This window comes from Mizuhopecten yessoensis, unplaced genomic scaffold (genome assembly GCF_002113885.1).
Source record: "Mizuhopecten yessoensis strain PY_sf001 unplaced genomic scaffold, ASM211388v2 scaffold7521, whole genome shotgun sequence".
NCBI lineage: Eukaryota > Metazoa > Mollusca > Bivalvia > Pectinida > Pectinidae > Mizuhopecten > Mizuhopecten yessoensis.
This window is the reverse complement of record NW_018407089.1, coordinates 619606-638461: the sequence shown is the minus strand read 5'-3', so window position 1 is coordinate 638461 and position 18856 is coordinate 619606. Positions and strand designations below refer to the sequence as shown.

At 36.5% G+C, this 18856-nt stretch overlaps 1 protein-coding gene across 1 annotated transcript; it reads right to left on the bottom strand.

Moving 5' to 3' along the window:
- Positions 1-112: 112 nt before the first annotated feature.
- On the bottom strand, positions 113-14387 carry LOC110453842 (heat shock 70 kDa protein 12B-like). Its single transcript, XM_021503015.1, has 5 exons — positions 14277-14387; positions 11135-11444; positions 9726-9941; positions 4956-5115; positions 113-2763 (listed from the first exon to the last, which is right to left on the bottom strand). Exons 2-5 carry the CDS (start codon positions 11441-11443, stop codon positions 1694-1696), a joined length of 1755 nt encoding a protein of 584 aa, XP_021358690.1. The 5' UTR covers position 11444; positions 14277-14387; the 3' UTR covers positions 113-1693.
- Between the last annotated feature and the right edge of the window lie 4469 nt (positions 14388-18856).

Below are 18856 nucleotides of genomic sequence, written 5' to 3'. Positions count from 1 at the left end.
TAATTAGGTATTACAGTAGACAATGATAAACGATACTTAATTAGGGTAACAGTAGACAATGATAGACGATACTTAATTAGGTATTACAGTAGACAATGATAAACGATACTTAATTAGGTAAAACAGTAGACAATGATAAACGATACTTAATTAGGTAAACAGTAGACAATGATAAACGATACATAATTAGGTATAACAGTAGACAATGATAAACGATTAATTAGGTATAACAGTAGACAATGATAAACGATACTTAATTAGGGTAACAGTAGACAATGATAAACGATACTTAATTAGGTATAACAGTAGACAATGATAAACGATACTTAATTAGGTATAACAGTAGACAATGATACTAGCGTTTGTCATATACTGAGAACTATATGCTGCAAATTCACGTGACCCATATCAGACCGGCGGTTGGGAAATGCATATCACATATTAGACAGGAAATGCATAAAAATGGATATCACGACTTTCGGAACTCTACAGGTGCAGAACACCTCTAGAGTTATATGCGCATAGACTACCACTGATTTGTTTACATCAGATACGAAGGTCACTGATGAGGTCAGGTAAAAAATACTGAAGGTGACATAATTCTAAATTCACTGGCTAATTGGATACTGGATCTTGATGATCTTAATAACACGAACAATCTGTCTCGAGACAGAGAAGAAAAAACAACCTGCGGCACAACAACCCGAGCTATACTGAGATGTCATGTATTAAGTTTTTGTTTGATTGAATTTGTGTTGAATTTACCTTTCAGTGTTGAAGTATATGATCAATGCCAAAGCAAGTTTCCAGCCCTCGGTTTGATATGTGGTCCTCGGGCTGATATGGCATGTGATATGGATTTTACCATTTAATATTCTCTATGTAAATATATAATATCTGAAATAACAACACGTATATGGTTTATTAGGTATCGTTCATTGTCAACACTGGTTACTCAAGTTTGTTAGTGGAAAATAAGAACAGCATGCTTGGCCATTCATGTAGGTCTCGGCATGTTGAAAAGTCTGGCGTTTGATCTCACCGACATACTGCATCTGCGCTTTTCAAAATGACCAGATACCACATTGTCTGATGAACAGTAACACTAAACACATAACATATTTGTCGTGTACAAAAACATTAAAAAATAATGTATTTAATCTCTACGTATATATATACCACTTAATAAAACTACATACTGTAAAAGTGGAAATTTTCGCGGTGTGGACATTATCGCGTTTGTCGCGTTGAGTAAATGAGTGCGAAAATATCTACATGCAAATAGTTACTTGTGGATTATGTAGCTAACAATTATATAGGTTTAGAATCATTGCCGTCACAAGAACGTTTAACACCGCGATTCGTTTGAAGAGCCATACCGTGAAAATTTCTACTTTTTCAGTTTATAATGGATATTTTATGCAATGTTGTTTAAAACTGTCCTATTGTTTTCCATATAACAGCACAATGATCAAATAAACATAAATATGTGTTTGTTTAGAATTGCCTTGTGTGAGGGGAGAACTGGTAAACGCTTTTGGGCTTTAGATCAACCCTTGGTTACAATGTCATCTCCACTGATATAATATAAAATGAATGGAATGCCCTCGAAATCGAAATATAAATAAAACGGAGGGCACTACAAAATTAAACACATTAATTCATCCGCAGCTAAACCCCGAAGAACATAATACTATCCGAGAAGATCAAAACAGCCTCGTATCTCATTTCCGGTATGTTTGTCAACGGCTTTGAGTTCGACCTCTGATCCCCCGAAATACATCGTTACACATGCTCCTCTGTCAAGACCCAACGATGTATCAGGCATATCCAACGTGATTGCTCCTATCTTCTGGCAACTTGCCTCTGTGCTATACAATGGGTTAACAGACGTTGAGACATACAGTTCAACACACATACCTGTTTGACCTGAGGTAGCCACACTGAAAGTATTAGTAAACGAAGATGTACCAATCTTGACGTGTGTGCCTTTTTTGACAAATGATGAAAAACAATTTTCACACCTTATTTCCCCTCTTTCAGTTAATACAAGATAATCTACTCTGTGTACTCCTCTTATAAACATCTGCCTGCAACCTGTTCCGTATGTGTATTTACATACCCGCTCTGACACAGTGTCCGGACAGTGTCCGTTGATCACGGCTCCCTTCAGTACGGCCAGGCTCGCATCACTAGGAACGATCAGACGGATGTCTCCGGCGACGGTTCTGATGGCGTCCTGGAGAAGTGGACATTCGGAGTATCCACCCACCATCAGGATGGCCTCACAATCTTTAATCGCCGGTTTGCTGAGGATATCGGACATGTGATCGATGATCTGCTTGAACGATTGTTCAAACACAGATAGTGTTTTCTTTTGTGAAAGTCGCACTTTGTCCCGCTTCCATTCCACCTCTGTTGAACAGTGATAAACTGCACTAGCGTCATCTATAGATTTTCCGGGATTGTGTTCTTTGAATGATTCTAGAAGCGAACAGGGGACATATAACGACATTTTCGTTCCAATATCCTCACCTGTGCACATCTTTTTTTTTACCTCAAAATTCCTGTGCAGGTCTATGACACTCGGTAACTCATTAGCCTTGAAGTGTTGGAACGCAGCCTTCCCGACAATACTCTCCAAGAATTCCTCAAAAGCTTCGTCAACTTTGGTCCCTCCCCAGTCGCCGCCATTAGCCGCATGGACTTCTTTCAAAAATCCTCCTTTTAACACTTCATGTACCGTGATATCTATGGTACCACCTATGCCATAGAAAATATATATGGAAATGAGATGCTATGCAAAATATTAAAAAAAACATGTAAAAAATTCTGAAATATATATGAAAAATAAGAGGCGATAAAAAAACACATTACACCTGATTATTAAGTACACATTACACCCCTGCAGGTCGGGAATCGAAAAAAGAATGCACCTGCACTTGCTGTTGTCTACGGCATGAATTGTAAGATTTGGGATCTTTGTCTTTCTTTCTACTTCTATCTATCTTTTATTACCTAGCGCCTTGCTTGGCAGTACCTCAATACTGGCTTAATGTTGAGCGTTCGCCAAGGTTCACCTTTTACCAGTATAATATGGCCAGGAGGATTGCTGTGATGGGTGCCTTCGGCATGACATTTTGGTGAGGTAGCACTATAAAGTCGGCATCAGATCCGCGCTATCACAAGGAGACAAATACACCAACATACCCTGTCTCAAGCACACATACACAAAACACATGGAGACACGTCCATAAATACCCTAAACTTTTAATAGGACGTTAAACTTAATAAAACCAAATCAAACCTATACAACATTTACGACTAACAATGGCGAAGATCTGATGCCGACTTTACCAGTTGTTGCTATTCTCATTATTGCTGAACGTTAAACAGGGAATAATAATATTATACGGACGCAGGCAAAAGCCTATATATCCAAATCATATGTATGGTCATCCTCTAGGCTGACGCCCCGGCAGTGGATAAGTTCATTGTTGTCGAGTTCATGATTATAAAATCATTCTGGTTGTCCCCAATAAATGCTTATCCATTTCATTCCTGGTATCTGTTTTATGGCTCTCCCTTTCGTTAATGTCCTTTTGTAGGTATGTATTACATATGCTAGTTCCGTATTCCAGATGTGGTCTCACGTATGCTTTATACAGCACAACAACTTGATGCGTCTAAATATACATACGTTCTTTTAATTGTTCCCATACTCCTTTGTTTGCTTTGTTTACCGATTCGTGTATATGATCATTAAATTTAAGTTTGTTATCTGTGATTACTCCGAGAGATCCTTTTCTTTGTTAACGTTTTCCAAAATGACTTTTATCCGCCATTCATTGGTGTCTTTGCGTAAATAAAGCGACGCGGTATTATTTTAGGTTTTCCTAATGAAAGCACTTTGCATTCCGGGTAAAATTTCAACATCCAATAACTGTATTTGGATCTGGTCCTGGTCTTCTTGCAGGTTCATTTATTCGCTGTGATTATACATTTTTGTATCATCAGCAAATAAGAATGTTGACGCTTTTATTGTTTCTGGTAAGTCATTGATATATATATCTATATTTAATTCCAACACAAGGACTTCTCAATGTTTTCTTTATATATCTATATATATATATTACAAATAATGACGGGTCAAGGACACTGCCCTGAGGGATTCCACTGGAAACATCCATCCATTACTTGTTTGCATACTTGTTTGTTTGTTTGGGGTTAAACGTCCTCGCAACAGCCAATGTCATATGAAGACGATGCCTTAGGAGACACCCACTGAAACAACAAGTAAATGGAAAAGAAAGAAAACAGGAGAGATAGGAAACGAAATAGATCCCAAGTGTTGCATTTGGGGCAGCAGATCAATTTTGGTCTCTTCCATGTCCTCTTCTTAGAAGACATAGAGGAAAGCCCCCGATTCTCTTGATGTCTAAATAGAAGACAAAGATAAAACCAACCCGATTCTACAGGAGGGTGGCACATTAGTCGGCTTCTACGATCATGCGGTGGGATAGAATATCTACCATATTTAAGGACTTTGGTATATCCATGTATCGGGACAGGACATATTGCCTTCCTCACCTTGGCGAATGTTCAAAAATAAGACACATGGAAACAGAAATTAGAGAGAAATATAAAGATCCAAATATTGCTATTGGTCAGTAGGTTTATTTTGGTCGCATTTGTGTCCAGAATTCTGCAGTTGGAAATGCCTATAACAGGTAAATTCTTTTCTCGATCCCCAGTGTTGCAATTGGATCATTTTTCTTCTATTTGCTTCAAGTAGAAGACAAGGATAAAACCCGACGATTCTACAGGGGCCCATACATTGGTCGCCTCTAAATTGAGTGGTGACACTATCTACCATTGTTACTTCCGTACGTACAACCAGTTCAATATGTTATATTGAAGTTGACACATTTTTGTAGTAACGAAAAATAACGTACCTCCAGCATCGAACACCATGTATTTCGCTCCTGACCGAAAAGTATCAACTTTGTCTGTGTAGTCTGCGGAGAAAAGCTCAACTGCAGGGAGGTTTTTACAGAGCATCGATGCAGCTTCTGGTTCTAATGCAAGAATTAGTTGATTACTTACTATTCCAGTCTGAAAAAAAGCAATATATCAAAATATCGTTATAACTTCGGCTAAGTGTTGGTTTGCTATTTGGAATTGAGAATGAGCAAAATTATTCTTTTTGTAAGATACAATTGTGAAAAATATAAATCGAAAAGTCCAAAGGCGCGGGGACAAAGGTAGGGTCAATGTCAATGGAGATTTAACATTAGCGTCGGCCCCTGCCCAAAACAAGATAACTCCAAAAAGGTATGAGTATATGACGCTTAAATCAGGAATGGTTAGTTTCAGAATTCATTTTATGATAAATGGGACCTCATTGACTTACACCTGTGTGGATGTTAAAGGTGTGGTAATACAATTCCTCCTAGAGCATTTAAATGACATAATTACTATAAAATTATATTATCATTGTGCGAAACATATTCCAACTGTTATTTTGGTACCAAATATTACACTATTTAAAGAAGGAATTGTTCTTTTTATTGAAGATTTAGGCAGAAAAGTATATGAAGTTTCATAACTAATGAGAACATTTCCATTTTTGGCACGTTAATTTACATAGTTCTAAAACGATTCTATTTTCATACTTGCTTAAAAGTTGGCTATCTTTAAAAATATCATAAATTTCAAAAAAAATGACAACCGGTAAATTTGTCATAGAACACTTTTGATCCAAAAAAGGAATTTAGCTTTCTTTCCACTTTTCCTTTAATTTGTGTTTCTTCATGACCAAAGGTCCTTAGGTCTTGATATTTGGAAAGCAGGTTGCTCATGGAATGGATTTAAGTTTTGTAAAGGTTTATAACCTTGACCTTTGTTAAAGGTCGCACACAAAAAAAAATGCTAAAATAAAATGTATGTATGGGGAGTCAGACAAGGATATCTTTCATTGCTTTATCTTTCCTTGCTTTATTTGTTCAGAGTAAACGATATAAACTAGTGTAATATTCCTTCATATCTTGTTTAATGGCAAAAAATAATAATAACTAGAACTGTAAGCTAAAGGATAACAAAGGAAAAGCATTACAAAGCAATCCATAGTCTCCCATCAGTAATCATTGAAGTAAATAGGTCACTGACATACTTCCTGTGCCAAACTCTTTAAAAATGGTCAAATGAAAAAATACTTCCCTAGTGCACGACATAAAGGGGTAGTTACCATATCTGTGAATTTTCATTGAAATCGGCCTAGTAGTTTATGGACAGACAAAGTGTTTTTTTCACCAAAGGACCATAACTCCTTTTTAAAGGGTCGGAATAAAAACGTACTACTTGGATGCACAATGTCAGGGGGCAGCTACCATACTATTAACTTACGTTGAAATTGGCGCGACAGTTTTGGAGGAGTTGTCTGTACAAGGATTTTTCAAAAAAGGGTCATAACTTTGTTAAACAAGGATCAGAATGAAAAAAATATATACCTTGATGCACAATTTCATGTTGAAATTGATCCATTACTTTAGAAGGAGTTGTCCGGACAAACTTTTTCTACAGACAGACAGACGGACAGACAAGCTTTTTCCAGTATACTGCCTAACTTCGTTGCGGGGGTATAATTAAGTGTATAATAATTTAACAATCACGGTTATTCTATTGGTTTTATATAATTGCATATCTTTATCTATAACACAATCTCAACCTTAAGTAGTTCTCCCGAGGAAAGATTTCTTGGCAGAATACATATTCACGAGTTATTTCTGTTGCACATAACTTTAAAACATGCGTAATATACCAAAGTGTTTTGGTATAATACAAAAACAGAAAATGTATCAGTATTTACCATAATAAACAGTGATAATTAATTCTCCATGATTACGGAAATTGGCCTTTGATCATGTTTGGCAGGCTAAAAAAGTACTTAACCGGTTTTGATATTACATAAAAATGATTCTGAAGACAGAATATATATGGATTTTTTTTTAAGAAGTTAAAAATATAGACTACCATTGTAACTATATATAGGCAAGTTGACAATGTTGGTTATATTTTAAATTTTGTGAAATGTTGCATGTTGTTCTAATTAAAGGTATCACTACGCTTACTTCATGTATCCCAATATGACATATTTAGTATCAAAATAACAGTAATTTTATACACTATACACTATCATAATTAATTTCCAAAATATCATTTGTATCTGTCCCTTTGTAAGGATACCTCCGTCACTCAACATGGTGTTATGCAAGGGACTCCACTACGGTTATCAGTTGTATTCATGAATAATCATTTATGCAATTATTGATAATTTTTATGTATCTACATGTGGCAAAAAAATGAAAGAAATCAAAGTGGGGGCCAAATATTGACCCCACCTTTGCAATTAGGCAAAGCTATGACAAAACCGAAATTCCCAATTATCTCAAAAACTGTAATTCTTTTGGTATACACATATTGAATTACTTCAAATTATTCGAATAATATTTTGGTCAAAGGTCAAGAGGTCATAGACCAATCACTATGCTTAGATTGACGATTATCTCCAAAATAGTATTTTATTTTGCGATACCCAGGCACATTAGAATAGTGCAGCCATTAATGTAAGAATCATGACACAAAAGTGTCAAAGGTCAAGGTTACGGAATTGTACAAGTACTTAATATTGCTGTTTATATAAAAAAAACTGTAGACTTAAGGTATACACTTTTACATTAGAATATTGTTTGTATTGATACATTAATCTTTTTCAGGCCCACCATTTATACAAAATAGGTTCCCCCTCACCCATGGGTGCTTCATCCAAAATATGGATAACATCCTGTCATTCCTACAGAAGAAGGGTTTTGAAGAATATGCTATGTTTCTCCAATTGGACCCCGCCCCTTTGCGCCCAGGTGGGTCAAACCAACCGTTTAAACAAAATCGGTTCCCCTTTACCACAGAATGCTTTAGACCAAATATGGACATAATCCTGTCATTCCTACAAAAGTAGAAGAATTTTGAAGAATTTGCTTAATTGGGCCCCATCTCTCAGGTCCCCGGTTGGAGTCAGACTAAAAACTTAAACAAAATTGATTTCCCTTCCCCATATAATGATACTGTTCAAATTTGGTCAAAATACCTTCATCCCAACGGAAGAAGAAGGATATTAAAGCTATTCCTCTATATCCCTTATTGGGCCCCGCCTCACTGCCCCCAGGGGGTTCAGACCCTTCGTTTATACAAAATTGGTTCCCCTTCACCCAAGGATACTTCATACCAAATTTGGACAAGTCCTGTCATTCCTATAGAAGAAGAAGGATTTTGAAGACTTATTCTCTATTTCCCCTACTGAGCTCCTATCCTCTGCCCCAAGGGGGGCCACACCCGCCGTTCATACAAAATTGAGTCCCCTTGGCCCAAGGATGCTTCATACCAAATTATAATAAAATCCCTTTATCTCTATGTTAGAAGAAGGATGTTAAAGGTTTACCTCTATTTCCCCTATTTGGCTCCACCCCTCTGACCCATATGTTGGCCATACCTACCGTTTGTACAAAATTGAGTCCCCTTGGACCAAGGATGCCCCAGACTAAATAAGAATAGAATCCCTTAATATCTATGGTAGAAGAAGGATTTTAAAGGTTTTACCTAAATTTCCCCTATTTGGCCCCGCTCCTCTGCCCCCAGTTGGGCCACACCCATCGTTTATACACAATTGAGTGCTCTTGGCCTAAGGATGATCCATACCATATTGGGATAAAATTCCTTAATCCCTATGGTAGATTTTAAAGGTTTACCTCTATTTTCCCTATTTGGCCCAAACCTTCTCTGCCCCTAGTGGGGACACCCACCGCTTATACAAAATTGAGTCCCCTTGTTGGGCCAAGGATGCTTCAGACCAAATTAGAATAAAATCTCTTAATCCCTAAACTAGCAGAAGGATTTTTAAAAGTTTATTCTCTATTTCCCGTATTTGGCCCCACCCCTCTGCCCCAAGTGGGGCCGCACCCATCGTTTATACAAAATGGTGTCCCTTTGGTCTAAGGATGCTGCAGACTAAATAAGGATAAAATCCCTTAATTCCTATGGTAGAAGAAGGATTTTAAAGGTTTCACCTCTATTTCCCCTATTTGGCCCCACCCCTTTGACCCCAGCTGGGACCAAGGATGCTCCAAACCAAATGTAGTCAAAATCTACTCGACCGTTCAGGACAAGTAGTGTTTTAAAGGAAAAGTTGACGGACGGACGCTGCGCCATGAAATAAGCTCACTTTCCCTTCGGGCAGGTGAGCTAAAAATGGCTGCCCTCATTGGTCGAGACATTTTTGACTTCTCTCTAACAGCAACCGGACCAATTGACCTACGACTTCAAACTTCAAATGAAGTGTTCCAACTATTCGTGCCGATCGAAATCCAAATAGCCCCACTAGCCTTTCAGTTTCAGATATATTTCCCACCGCCTCTCTCTCTCAAAAATATTAGTCGAAGACATTGGCCCGAAATCTATGTAGTACGTGCGAGATTTATGGCCTGTTTGGCATATTGTCTGCACTCCCGACCCATTCGCCCAAACACTTTGGATTGATCAATCTCGACGCATGTTTGGGTGAATTTGTAGGGGTGATCGATATAACAACTAATACACCGATAATGTCTTACACAAATTAGGCATTTTTATATCATAAACACAAGCACCTTTTAAATATCATCAGCTCTTACCCTTTCAACTGCCTCTCGCATCATCTGTTTTGCTGCGTCACTCCATATGGCGGGTACAGTGACTACCCATCTGATATCTGTCTCTGACACATCGACTGCCTGAGTGTGTATTGCCTCAATCAAATGTCCCTTCAGGTAGCCTATCACAGCTGATATAACTGTGATTGCTGACATTCCCTTTCCATCTGATGTTCTTAACATGAAGTTTTTGTTTATCTGAAATATAATGAAATGCGATGGTTGACGTTTCCTCAAGGTTTTCGATGAGTATTTCGTTTGGTTATCAAAGTTAGGAAATTTCCCTGTCACTTCCCCTGAAAACTTACTTAATTTTATATTGAAAAATTACACTTCAGGATTCTTTGCTTATGTTGTATTATTAATAAAGCTTGCTTGGAATACTATGAATGATTGCAGTTTGATTAAATTAAGTTAATTAAGACCCAGAATCAGCCCTAACGCATGAAAAGATTAGCCCAAAAGGGGCCATTTGCTAAAAATCAACAGTTCAACCAAATGCACTTCAATGATGGAAAGGTAATAACATGCTTCATAATAAGTTAATGAAAACAGTGTCTGCAAAATAGTTTTTTTTCCTGACGAGGAGGGTTAAAATTTCCATTATTTCTTTTTTTTTTTACTGTTTTCTGACATTTTCCATACATGTATATATATAGGTTGGTCAATCCAAAACATAATTTCGCAATATTTGATTTCATTTGTTGCTGCATGCCAACAGTTTACAATTGTACTTCAATTTTCTTGACGGTTGAGGCCCATATGCTTCTAATCTATATTCCTGCACTACACTAGGTTACCTAATTAATATTCGGCAAAACGAGACGAGGGGGCTCAAATACTCTCACACATCTATGACCAAGTATTAAACACAGTGTAGCTGAATAGAGTCATTTCGGTACATATATAACAACTATTATACATACGCTTACAGCGTAGCCGAAATCGACATCGATTTTGTGGACACACATTTTACACCTTTGTGTGCATACGCTACACTTGTCATTTGTCTGATGAAGGTGACATTTTTAATATCGAAGCGTCACATAGCAAATGTTAATAATTGTTTAAAAATAACCTTTCATAATCCATACTTACCACCCTGAAGAAAACGTCTACAAAGGCACCAAATTTAGTTTGCTCTTAACTTAATGCAACCACGTTTAGCTCTACAGACCAGCAAAGCCCCTGATAACTTAGTTATTTCATCGTTAAACGGAAATGTTGCTATCCCTACCCTCAAACAAATATAAGCTAATTATATTTGATATCAATTACACACATTAAAGAAGCGAAGGGAAAAGATATATAAATGAAACTGTTTTTGACTGTAGGAAAATATTTCATATTCGTGTAATGAGGCAGAATCAATGATTAAGATGGGAACTTACGTGATCTTTGTACAACTCCATTTTGAAGCGGCGGAAGAAAAACCAGTCTTTGTGTTTATCATCCATATACAGCTCGGTATAGTAATCTTCAGCCTTATATCCGAAGGAATGAAAGGTCCCATCTGGCTTAAATAGAACGCAGGTGGATGTTTTCTGAGACACAAGTCCTCCTGATCCCGCATTCCAGGTCATCATGTTAATTTTCAGAGGATCGGTCTGGAATTCTTTTAGAGTGGAATAGGCATAACCAGTGTACGTAGTTCCAAAATCAATGGCGGCAACCAACAGGAAATTGTCCTTAAGCTCCATACTGAAATAGCATTCGAGCTAATTAGCCGTACATCATGCAAATGTCAAAGTATGATTCCCCATTTTTTATCCCAAATCTACCATATTAGAGATCCTTATCTTTGAACCAAGTTTTCTTTATTTTCTAATAATTCTCTCAATACTGTAATGGAACGATTTTTTCATTATGGTTGCCATGGTAACCAGTTTAGTCAATTTGCCATATTTCTGTGTACCTCTTGAACACTACAGAGCTCATATTTAAACAAATTATATACCATAAGAGATTATAAAATAGTATCAAAGAATATTCAAAGATAAAAAATAAATAAATACTGTACATTTTAAATTCTAATGATAATGTGGGCAAAAAAGCCGTAACCTGGATTTCCTTTGTACATATTTTGGAATTAACAATAATTCACCAAACCATAAAGTTGTGCATGCTTTGGCAATTAACAGTAAATGCAAGGATTTTTTTTTAAAATCTTTCTCATTACTGCGTGACAGTCGCTACCAGAGACTAGCACCCCTGCAAGTTGGATATCGGGGAAAAGGATATAACTGCTCGTAAGTGACGGCTTATGAGGGAACCCTCTGCAGAACTTGGGATTTGTTTCAAGAATTTTATTGAATATTGCATCTTAAACAAAATTCATATAATGCCTATACAAGCCCTCTCCTATGGAATGGACAATGTATATTATAATATATTTATTATGAAATAATTTAAAAGGTTTTTTTATACAGCTAGAACAACTTGGGCTTTGCCATTTAAATGGTGTCACGAAACCGACCTAATTTATCTGCTGCAACCTTTGTTATATTGATCTGATTTCCTGCAAGAGAGAGACCGGATCTGATGTCGACTTTATAGTGCTATCTCACTGAAATACCATGCCGGGGTTACCCAGCACATCATTCCTCACGATCATATTATAATGGCAATGGGTGAACCAGTTGTTGCAATTCCCCTTAAACTGAACATTGAGCAGAGAATAAACAACAGCCATTTTAAGGACTTTGGTATGTTCCGGCTTGGGATAGAACGCATTGCCTTCCTCATCTGGGTGAACGTGCCACAAGTGAGGTGTTGTCGAGCAAGGGATTAGGAAATAAAAAGTAGTTAGAAGTAGAATGAAATATTAACATCCCAAATATTGCAACGGGTGTAACTGATTTATTTTGGTCGCTTTCTTTTCGAGAAAAAAATACTGTTTTCTACAATAGGATATGAGTTACCATGGCCACTTCAAATATTTAAATTGTCATGTCTTTTACCTTTAAGTTTGTTTGATGTTTTTATTTTTCTTTTGGTTTTGTTGACAATTTGTTGGCCCTAATGACCTATCCTGTGTTGATTGGCCGTTAAGCATGTATTATAAAAATAACAACAATAATAATGTGTGTCCCAAAATAAAGGGCATAAAAGCAAATCCACAATTATGCAGGGGGTACCACATTTACCGCCTCTGATGATACGTGCAGTGGGCAAAACCAAGCGTAATCTTGTCTTGATCCCCAACCTACAGGGGTAAAATCGCGGGGGGCAAGAAGGAGGTGTAACCTCATGGTTGGCAAAACCGGCGTCCCTGAGACTGGAGCTGGCATTCTTGTCCTAAAGGGAGAATCACCACTCTAGCGGGTGTACACACGGGCATATATTTACAATGCACGTAGCTGGTGGGATTCGTAATCGGATTGCCAAACTACTCGCAGGCTGCTTTGGTAGGGAAGAAAAAGCCTGCGTGCTTGGCAGGTTCAATCCATAACGCCGGATGGATATCGTCCGACTGATCGACCACTCCGCATCCCGACGTATATGCGCGGTTCGCGGTCAGTGACAGAAATATGCAATAAAGCAGAACAGCATCAGGGTTTGGTTTGATTTTTTAAAACATATTATTAACAGCTAAGGTCACTTGAGGACGTTCCTCCATGAGAGTAATATATACGTCTTAATTTACGAAACAGTACACATATCTTAGTATAAAGGTCACAGTAACATACTTTTGTACTTCACCTGCATATAAGGCAGTGTAGAGTAGCGATGGGTGGTATTTGTGTACAATTAATAACCCATGTAATTTCACAAGTATCCAGATTAAAAGGAAACATCACCAAAATTAGCATATACACAATGTAGAATACTATATTGGCTTCATACCTTTTTAAAACAAAAATTGCATTTTTATGGATCTGTGTCTACACAACAAAATCTAACTTTTAACGAAGTATATTATTTGTACTCAGGTCATGTGTAAATATTTTGAAAAATCCACCGAATGAAGCTAGGCTAAAACGTGCGTATTTCTGTTATCAAGTATTTGATAATTTATTGCAGACAGGTTTTTAAAAAATATCTATAAACAGCAAAAAAACAAAAATAATATTCAGGTGTCACTAGTCACTAGTTTCTGTTCAAAATCATGCGTCTTTGATGTGTTAACCATGGTTATCACAAGTCTGAAATCTGGGAACATCACTTATGGAAAAAAACAGGTATATCTCAGACATGCTATTTATTTTGAATTGGTTAATCAATCAGGGCTTTTATCTGTTCAAGTGTTATTTGAGGTTTGTTTCATAGGACCTGATTAAATTGTACTGAAATTCATTCTAAAACACATCCGATAATGATTGAAAACGGCAAGGCTTTAAACTAGCTGTTTAAAACAGAGACAATTCCAAATGATTTCTTCCGTCTTTGTGCCTTCGAAAGTGACTTACTAGATTTGACATCTGTTATCTAATTGTCGGATGCAAAGCGTCGTTTAAAAAGAACGATATTTTAATTTCTTAAACTTCGCATATCAAAGTAAATTAATGTTTCTTGTTACATATATTTACTTACCTGATCTTCGGTTCAGTTTCACCGTGTGGAGGACATGTGTATTCATATCACAGCTGATGTATAATCTGTTCATAACGTTGTACCTGACACGATATATATGTGTTTAGTCCATCAGTGATCAGTGAGGTTTTGATTAGTTTAATTTTGTTTAACGTCCTATGTACAGCTTATGTCATTTAAGGATGGCCTCCATATGTGTAGTGTATGCGTGCTAACGTGTGTGTATGCAAGGGACAGAGTATGTCGGTCAAGTGAGGTTCATAAAAAGCATAGGTTTATGTATGGTCTGCTTCATGTAATAAAACTTTGATTATTTTATTATTGTCCTGTTCACAGTTGATTATCATTTAATGACGTGCATCCATGTGTGGACAAAATGTGTGTATGTGTGCTAATGTAGTAAGGACTAATCAAGACAATTACCTTGGGATTCATCAGACGAAGTGTTTTTAATATTCCCTCGTTAACCAGAACAGAAAAATAACCCGACCATGATTCTCCAGATACATTTGTTGCTTTAAATGGATTTAAAAAGGTGAGGATATTCACCCGAGAAAGAAAAAACAAACAAACAGCTGTAAAGTGTAGAGATATAAATGAAACAAGCATATACAGTTGTACTTGACCGACATGTTAATGTACATGTTAGCAGATGCTTTTGTCGTTCGCTTATGTGTTTGACACGAGGATAGATAAACAGCCGTCAAAGTGATGACACTGTCAACATTGTGCAATGTTGTTTATCAATGGTGTTATCATTCAGCACTGGACAACCGTAGTCACGGGTTTACCTGGTTAACAGGTGAGTTCGTTAATCTTTCAAATTATAACATTATAATTTATGGATTATGCTCCCAAAAAGGGTGACCTATTTGGTTTGCGTTAGTTAATATGATTTAACGTCCTATCAACAAGACTACAATGTAGTGTATGGTTACATGCATGCATGCAAATAACCACGTTGTTTTTGTTAAGGATTCCCCTAAAGAAAGTAAAAAAACAAAATATAATCAACAACAGTGTTCTCATTTCAAAAAGCACTAGACTGGGATTTTTACCCAGAACATCAGGTACTTATACCGTCTCACTAACCGACTGTGATACGTAGTCAACGGAAGTGTTATACCCAACTTTGCTACAGTTTGTATCCTAACAGAAATTCAGGGAGATTACTGTATGTAGGTAAAGCCACAACTAAGTGGGACAGAGATCCTTACAGTAATATATACCGTGACATACAGTATGACCTGTCTTATGTTTCCCTTCAAGGAGCTTAACAAATAAGGTAACATACATTTTAACATTATACTGCGTAAATTAAAAACTACACTAACAAATGACATCTGAATATTTTATGTAATCAATTTTCCTATATGTTGCTTTCACTTGAAATTAACGTGAAAGATCAGAGGTCAATATTATCATATGACTTAACACATATCTCGACGTTATCTTAGCACCATTCTGAGCATTTACATTACATAACCGTGTAAAGTGAACGACCTCAATGCTACATTTATTTGCCTTTAACGATACAAAAGTTTAGCTCGGAATAATAATGTTTCAATTTAATGAGGCATTGCACTTGGGTGTACAGAGCCGAAAGTGGTATGCAACACCGCCTTCCCATCCTACATTTATCACTGAACCTTCATTAAGCTCTATATTAACTATTAAGAATTTACGATCCGGACAATTCATTTGACCTTTGAACTTAATGTGACCTTAAACTTTAACTGATTCAAAGTCCCCAGCTGCTACGCAACACTTCACATTGTCATCCTACATATATCCCTAACATTCAATTTGGCTATCTTAAGTGTGTCAAAACGTTTTGCCTTGACAAATACTTCAAATGGTATCGATTCTAGACGGCTGGCTGAAGTAAGGGCGACTGTGTCCGTATGTTAATAGTTGAACGTGCACGTGCTTGCAACTTCTTTGGTCATTTAAGATTGGGTGGTCGACTGTGTTTTGGCATGCATACTAAACAGGTTAACAAACATTTTTAATATTTTCGTGTGCGTCTATATATAACAACAGCGATTGAAATAGACTATAGAAATGTTCGCAGAGTATTTAATATCGCACAGTCTAAGATGATCACGAATATGGCAAAATTTAATTCCCCGCGAATAATAATAACTATACAGTACCTGTTCCCGGTATCATCAAGTGCTTATACACCTCTAACGTTTATCGCGATAGGTCTATCACTGAAAGAGGTTGATTAAGATATCATACTGTCGACGTTTTTCAGAACGCATATCAATATCAATACAGACCATTTACAAACAACACAAAATCAACAATGCTTTTACCGATTCGAGACAAGACATGGTGTTAAATTGTACTGAAAAATGATGTTCATAAAACATTGCTCAAATAATAGGTGTGGTGAGTAGTAGTGGCTGGGTGCGTTAATAGACAAAGAATGTTAAGTCATTACAAGTTATAATATCGATTATTTTCTTTCTTTCTTTTAAATGTTCAATACCTTTGTATATTCAAGTTTAGAACAAATACGTATTTATTCAGGATATAACACTTGTGAAGTACTGATTGATTGTACTTACTTACCGTGCGGCATATGTAAAGTGCATTTTGTTATCAATACTTGCAGTTTTTTTACCTGCTCATACTTTATTTTCACTTATTGTTTTTTTCTAGTTACAGCTTGCTGACCTATATACTTTTCTGTATTTAACGGTGTCAGATTTGGTAACAGAAAGTCTACTCTGTTCGGGACACCTTGTTAGGACACTGGTTTTCCCTGTTTCCTTGTTTTGTTTTGATGTCTACGTGGTTACTGTTGTTAATTGGTCGTGTGGTTATTTTTCGTAAGTCCAATGAATGTCCTATGTCGCATCACCTTCCAATCAAAACCCATGAGTATTGTTGTCTTTACAGCATAACTTTCGTAAATTGTGTTCATGATCATAAAGAGGTTCCCCAACGAGTGTTTGTTTGGTAATCATCTTTATCTGACTATATTTTACAAATTTTCAAATTGTATAGAGACACAAAGTTTACCGAATGATTTCTTTTTAAATATTTTTAAAAATTAGCTCATGAGAGTAAAATAAACAAGATGACCAACACTCGCAAGTTTTGGAACTTCTGTTTGGCATATCATTCATACTATGTTTCCGTTGAAAATGCATTATTCCTGTTTCCGAACAATTAAACGTATGCCATGATATTATTAGTCAAAGAATGAAAAATATTATAACGTTAATGGTGTTACGCAATAGTGGATAATCAAAACTGTTGCCGAATACTTACGGGTATATTTAACGAGAAACAAAGAAACTATTGTAGTTCTAGGGGACATTCATGCACGTTTGCATCCTGTATACTGTGATTGATTTGATAGGAAATTCAACTTTTTAAGAACACTGCCTTTGCACTGGAACTGTCAAATAAAAGTCTATCGATCTGTAACAAATAAACAAGTTTAACCATGACTTTCTTTAAATTTGCATTTTACCATGATTAATCAGTATTAGCGGCATCTTTCACTTGCAATGGATTTCTGCGGTATCGATTACTTCCTACATCCCGTGGTCTCTATCTGCTTAGTGTCGATATGATATTTGTGATATATACGACATACATGTCAATCTCTTTCAGTGATAATTCCGTATGAGAGTCCAAGAATTCCATCTGTATTGGCCTTTTAACACAATCATATTGATTCATAAGTATCTAACGATAATTGAAGCACGGTAAAACACTTGCCATTTAAACTTTCAACTTAAAGATCGTTTCAGAGTCGGGGATTTCCTTTTGAATCTCTCTTCGGAGGACGTTGGAATTTTTCATTCTCCTCTTTCCTTCAGGAGTGTCGTCTTTCCCGGCACTTACCTTCAAATGACCTAAGCGTTACCCCAATCAAGCAATTGTTTTCCGATCTTGGCCTTCTATAATGACGAAATGATTTATTAACAATTATACTAGAGACCTTATTTCTGAAATGTTTTGCAGAGAAGGAAAATAGAAAAAGTTTGATGCTTGATCAAATTTCTAAGTTTATTAAAAGCATTCAATAAACATCATGGCGTCTACAGCTGTTTGCTAACATAACGTAATACTACTTATAAGCCTGATAGTTTTCTCTTGAAATATTGTTAAACATAAGTTATTTTCTCCCTTATTAGACTAAGATATCGATACTTCTGGTCAAGAACAGATATTTCTTTGTTACCCTAGGGCAAAAACACCGGGATTCCCCTGCCATAAAAAAATGTATAACGTCACGTCAAAATAGCAGATTACGAAAGATAATTTCGATTTGATGGAAAATATGAAATCAACGTTTGCATTTTATAAAAACAAACTCTTTTTATTCACGAGGGAAAAAAATAATTTCCCGCTTTAGGAATAGGACAGAAAAATCTCAATCCTTGGGGTAAGATTCTTAAAAGTCTAGCTAGCCCACATTAAAGATTTGAGCTAGACTTTTAAGAATCTTACCCCTAGGGCTGAGAATTTTCTGTCTTATCCCAAAGGTAAGGAAGGATTACATTTGTCATTTTCATCATCATAAAATATTGTTTGAGACCTTTTCTAGGCAAATA

Coding starts and splice junctions, on each gene's coding strand:
- LOC110453842 (XM_021503015.1), bottom strand. CDS start 11,443: ATGGAGCTTAAGGACAATTTCCTGTTGGTTGCCGCCATTGATTTTGGA. Junction 9,942..11,134: donor TGGAGTTGTACAAAGATCAC/GTAAGTTCCCAT, acceptor ATTATATTTCAG/ATAAACAAAAACTTCATGTT. Junction 2,764..4,955: donor CATGGTGTTCGATGCTGGAG/GTACGTTATTTT, acceptor TCTATGGCATAG/GTGGTACCATAGATATCACG.